The sequence below is a fragment of the Gavialis gangeticus genome, unplaced genomic scaffold, assembly GCF_001723915.1.
Source record: "Gavialis gangeticus isolate Ggan-Ray unplaced genomic scaffold, GavGan_comp1, whole genome shotgun sequence".
Taxonomy (NCBI): Eukaryota; Metazoa; Chordata; order Crocodylia; family Gavialidae; genus Gavialis; species Gavialis gangeticus.
Genome location: NW_017728992.1, coordinates 90,204,420 through 90,207,290, shown reverse-complemented (window position 1 = coordinate 90,207,290; position 2,871 = coordinate 90,204,420). Strand labels below are relative to the sequence as shown.

Genomic DNA, 2,871 nt, shown 5'->3' with positions numbered 1-2,871 from the left:
TTACCTGCTGGATGCTGCTCTCCAAGCTGCTGGGCTGCATTCCTGGCTGAGTTGCATTCTGTGGCTGCGTGCATACATGGAACATTTATTGGTGATGTTATCAGCCAAAAAAAGCTGATTGCTGATAATGTTAATTTTCCTCTTACTGGTGCTGATCCAATATGCAACTGATGTATCAGTGCACTTCTAAGTACAGTAAAGGTTTTTTGGTTCCCTACCCATTTTAGAAAGTCATCTTTTGGTTCTTTTTGCTCAAAAATTGAGCAGTTCCATTGCAGTATGTTCCACTTATTCTCTTTTATTTCCAGTCCATAGCTTTTACGTACCTTGAACTTATGTTATTCAAGTAGTAATAAGTAACAAATACCAAATAATTGTTTGAAAACTAAAATCTAGAGACTGTAGCTGGAATAAAGCCAGTATTCAAAAATGTGTATTTCGGAGATAAATAATTTTAGAACTGTTTTAAGTGCTTGGTTTGGATGAATGTTGCATGTTAAATAACCATAAAAAATTTTTGTCTTAGTGGAAAGAGGCAAAACCTGATGAACTAATGGACTCGAAATTAAGATGCGTCTTTGAAATGCCCAATGAAAATGATAAACTGGTAAGTAAGAAGAAAGTAAGAAATAAGGGTGATGCTATTACTGAATTCTTTTTTAAGGCCTGTAATGCAGTTTCAATTTTACATTGAATCTTTCTGTTTTCAAAATATAAGCAAATATATATTTACTAATATGCAATAATATTAAATGACAATTTATATGTATGTAATATTTATTGAAAAATACACTCAATGTCTTTGGAAAAAGTAAGGTTATATTTAGCACGCAACTAATCTTAAGTCAATGATATGTTTTTATTAATTAACATTAAATATTACTCATTTCTAACCTGTAATTTTAAATTAAGCTTTCTTTGGTTAAGAAATTCTTGGATCTCTTACAACACTTACAGGAGCATGACACTGCCCCCTGTTGTTCCCCTGCTTTACGTGTGGCAGGTTAGGATGCTGTGCCTTTGTAGTTGTGTGGTGTGGCTGATGTTGTTTTAGTTATAAGCAGGGATCCAGGTTTTCCGTTTCTCATGGAAAAACGGAAAAAACCACGGATTTCCTGACCTTTATCAGAGAAAAAACGGATTTCCCCTTTTAACGAAGATACCTGTGGATTTCCCTCTTTTGCAAAGAGCCGTGCAGGTGGCAGAGCTCCAACCTGCAAGAGCTGATTGCAGAAAGGGCAGGAAACTCTCAGCCCTGCCTGGGAGGGAGAGTGGGAAAGGGCAGGAAACCCTCAGCCGTGCCCGGGAGGGAGAATGGGAAAGGGCAGGGCCTAAGGCCACGCACTTACCCAGGGCTTAACCTCAGGCTTACTGCTGGTTCCTGCAGCCTGTGAGGTAAGTGGGGCTTGCAGATAAGGACATGGGGGCACTGTCAGGGCTGGGGGTGGCCTGGGTCACAGGTGTAGGTGACTGGAGGAAGTCGGCGGGACAGGTGTGGGGCAGAGTGTTGGTATGTGGCTGAGGGTGTGGGGAGGTGTTGGGGGAAGCCGCACATGGAGTGCACACATGGCCGGTGGCACATGGATCCAGAGCACCATGCTATTGGCCCTGCAGGTAAGCCACGCGTGGAATTGTGGAGCCCGCTCAGGCCGATAGCGCGCTGCTCCCAGTCCATGTGCTGTGGGCTGGGCTGGCTTTGCACCTCTGTGTGGCTTCCCTCAGGAGTGTGGGAAGCCACACAGAGGCACGGAATCTGCTTGGCTGATAGCACTTGGCTCCCAGTCCACACATTGTAGGCTGGGCTTTTCTTGGGGGTGGGGAGTGGGGCTAGCTCCATGCAGTCCCGGGGGAGGGGCAGAGAGGACCTGCAGACCCCAGATCTGTGCATGGGGCAGGACAGGTGTGTGCTGCAGACTCGTGCTCCCCACCCTAGTGCCCTCCCCCGGGGCCTCCGCAGTGCGCTGTGTGCTACCTGGTGTGGCAGAGCATAGTGGGACCGTGCAGAAAAGCTGCTTTCTGCTGCAAGCTCCATGCTGCCCTGGCCACACCTCCCCTGTGTGCATGGAGCAGTGTGGGTAGCAGTGCAGGGTTGTGCCCCTCACTGTTGCTCCTGCCTGCAGGGGAAGTGTTGTCAGGGCCTTGTGGTGCTCGCAGAGGCAAGCAGCTTTCCTGCGCGTCCCCTCTGTGCCCTGCTGTGCTGGGTTACGCATGCTGTGCTGCGGAGGCCCCAGGGGAAGGCAGCAGGTTGGGGAGCACAAATCTGCAGTACACACTCATCCTACCCCTGCTCTCTGCACAGATCTGGGGGGCGCAGGTCCCCCCTGCTCCCCGGGAGTGTGCACTGCCATTGGGAGCCAGCCTCGCCCCTGCCTAAGCCTGCAGCAGGCAGCAGCAGTGGGGGAGCAGGCTCTACTCCTGCTGCTGCAGCAGCTGCTGCCTTCTGCCAGGGACAGGGAGCTATGGACCTGGGTCCCTATAATTTTGGCAGCTGTGGGCCCCCTCTGGCAGGACTGGGGGGCAGGGGCTGTGAGTGGGTAGCAAGGAGCACAAGCATGCCTGGGGGGCTGTGGGGAGTGAGGGGCACCAGCTGGGTTTGGGGGCTGCTGTGGGGGGAGTGAGGGGCATGAGCAGGGTGGGTGGGGAGTGAGGGGCATGAGGAAGGCGGGTGGGCTGTGGGGTGGAGGGCAGGGAAGCTACGAGGAGCCTGATCCTTGTTGTGGTAGTACAAGGCACCTGGCAGCAAGAGAGAAAGGAAAAGCCACAAAAATCACTGCAGGCAGGCTTGAATGCTGGCCGGATAAGGAAGACTGACAACAGCACCGCAGTGAAACAGATAAGTGTCAAGCCTTATTTGCTTTTCAGTTTATGTTT

The 2,871-nt window shown here is 50.4% G+C and overlaps 1 protein-coding gene across 2 annotated transcripts in view; it reads left to right on the top strand.

Annotated features, from left to right (window-relative positions):
- VAPA (VAMP associated protein A) overlaps positions 1-2,871 on the top strand; it is a 24,340-nt gene that overhangs the window by 11,174 nt on the left and 10,295 nt on the right. For both annotated transcript variants that reach the window (XM_019525338.1, XM_019525345.1), the window contains exon 3: positions 527-607. In XM_019525338.1, coding sequence (XP_019380883.1) covers positions 527-607 — 81 coding nt within the window. The remainder of the gene's footprint in view (positions 1-526; positions 608-2,871) is intronic.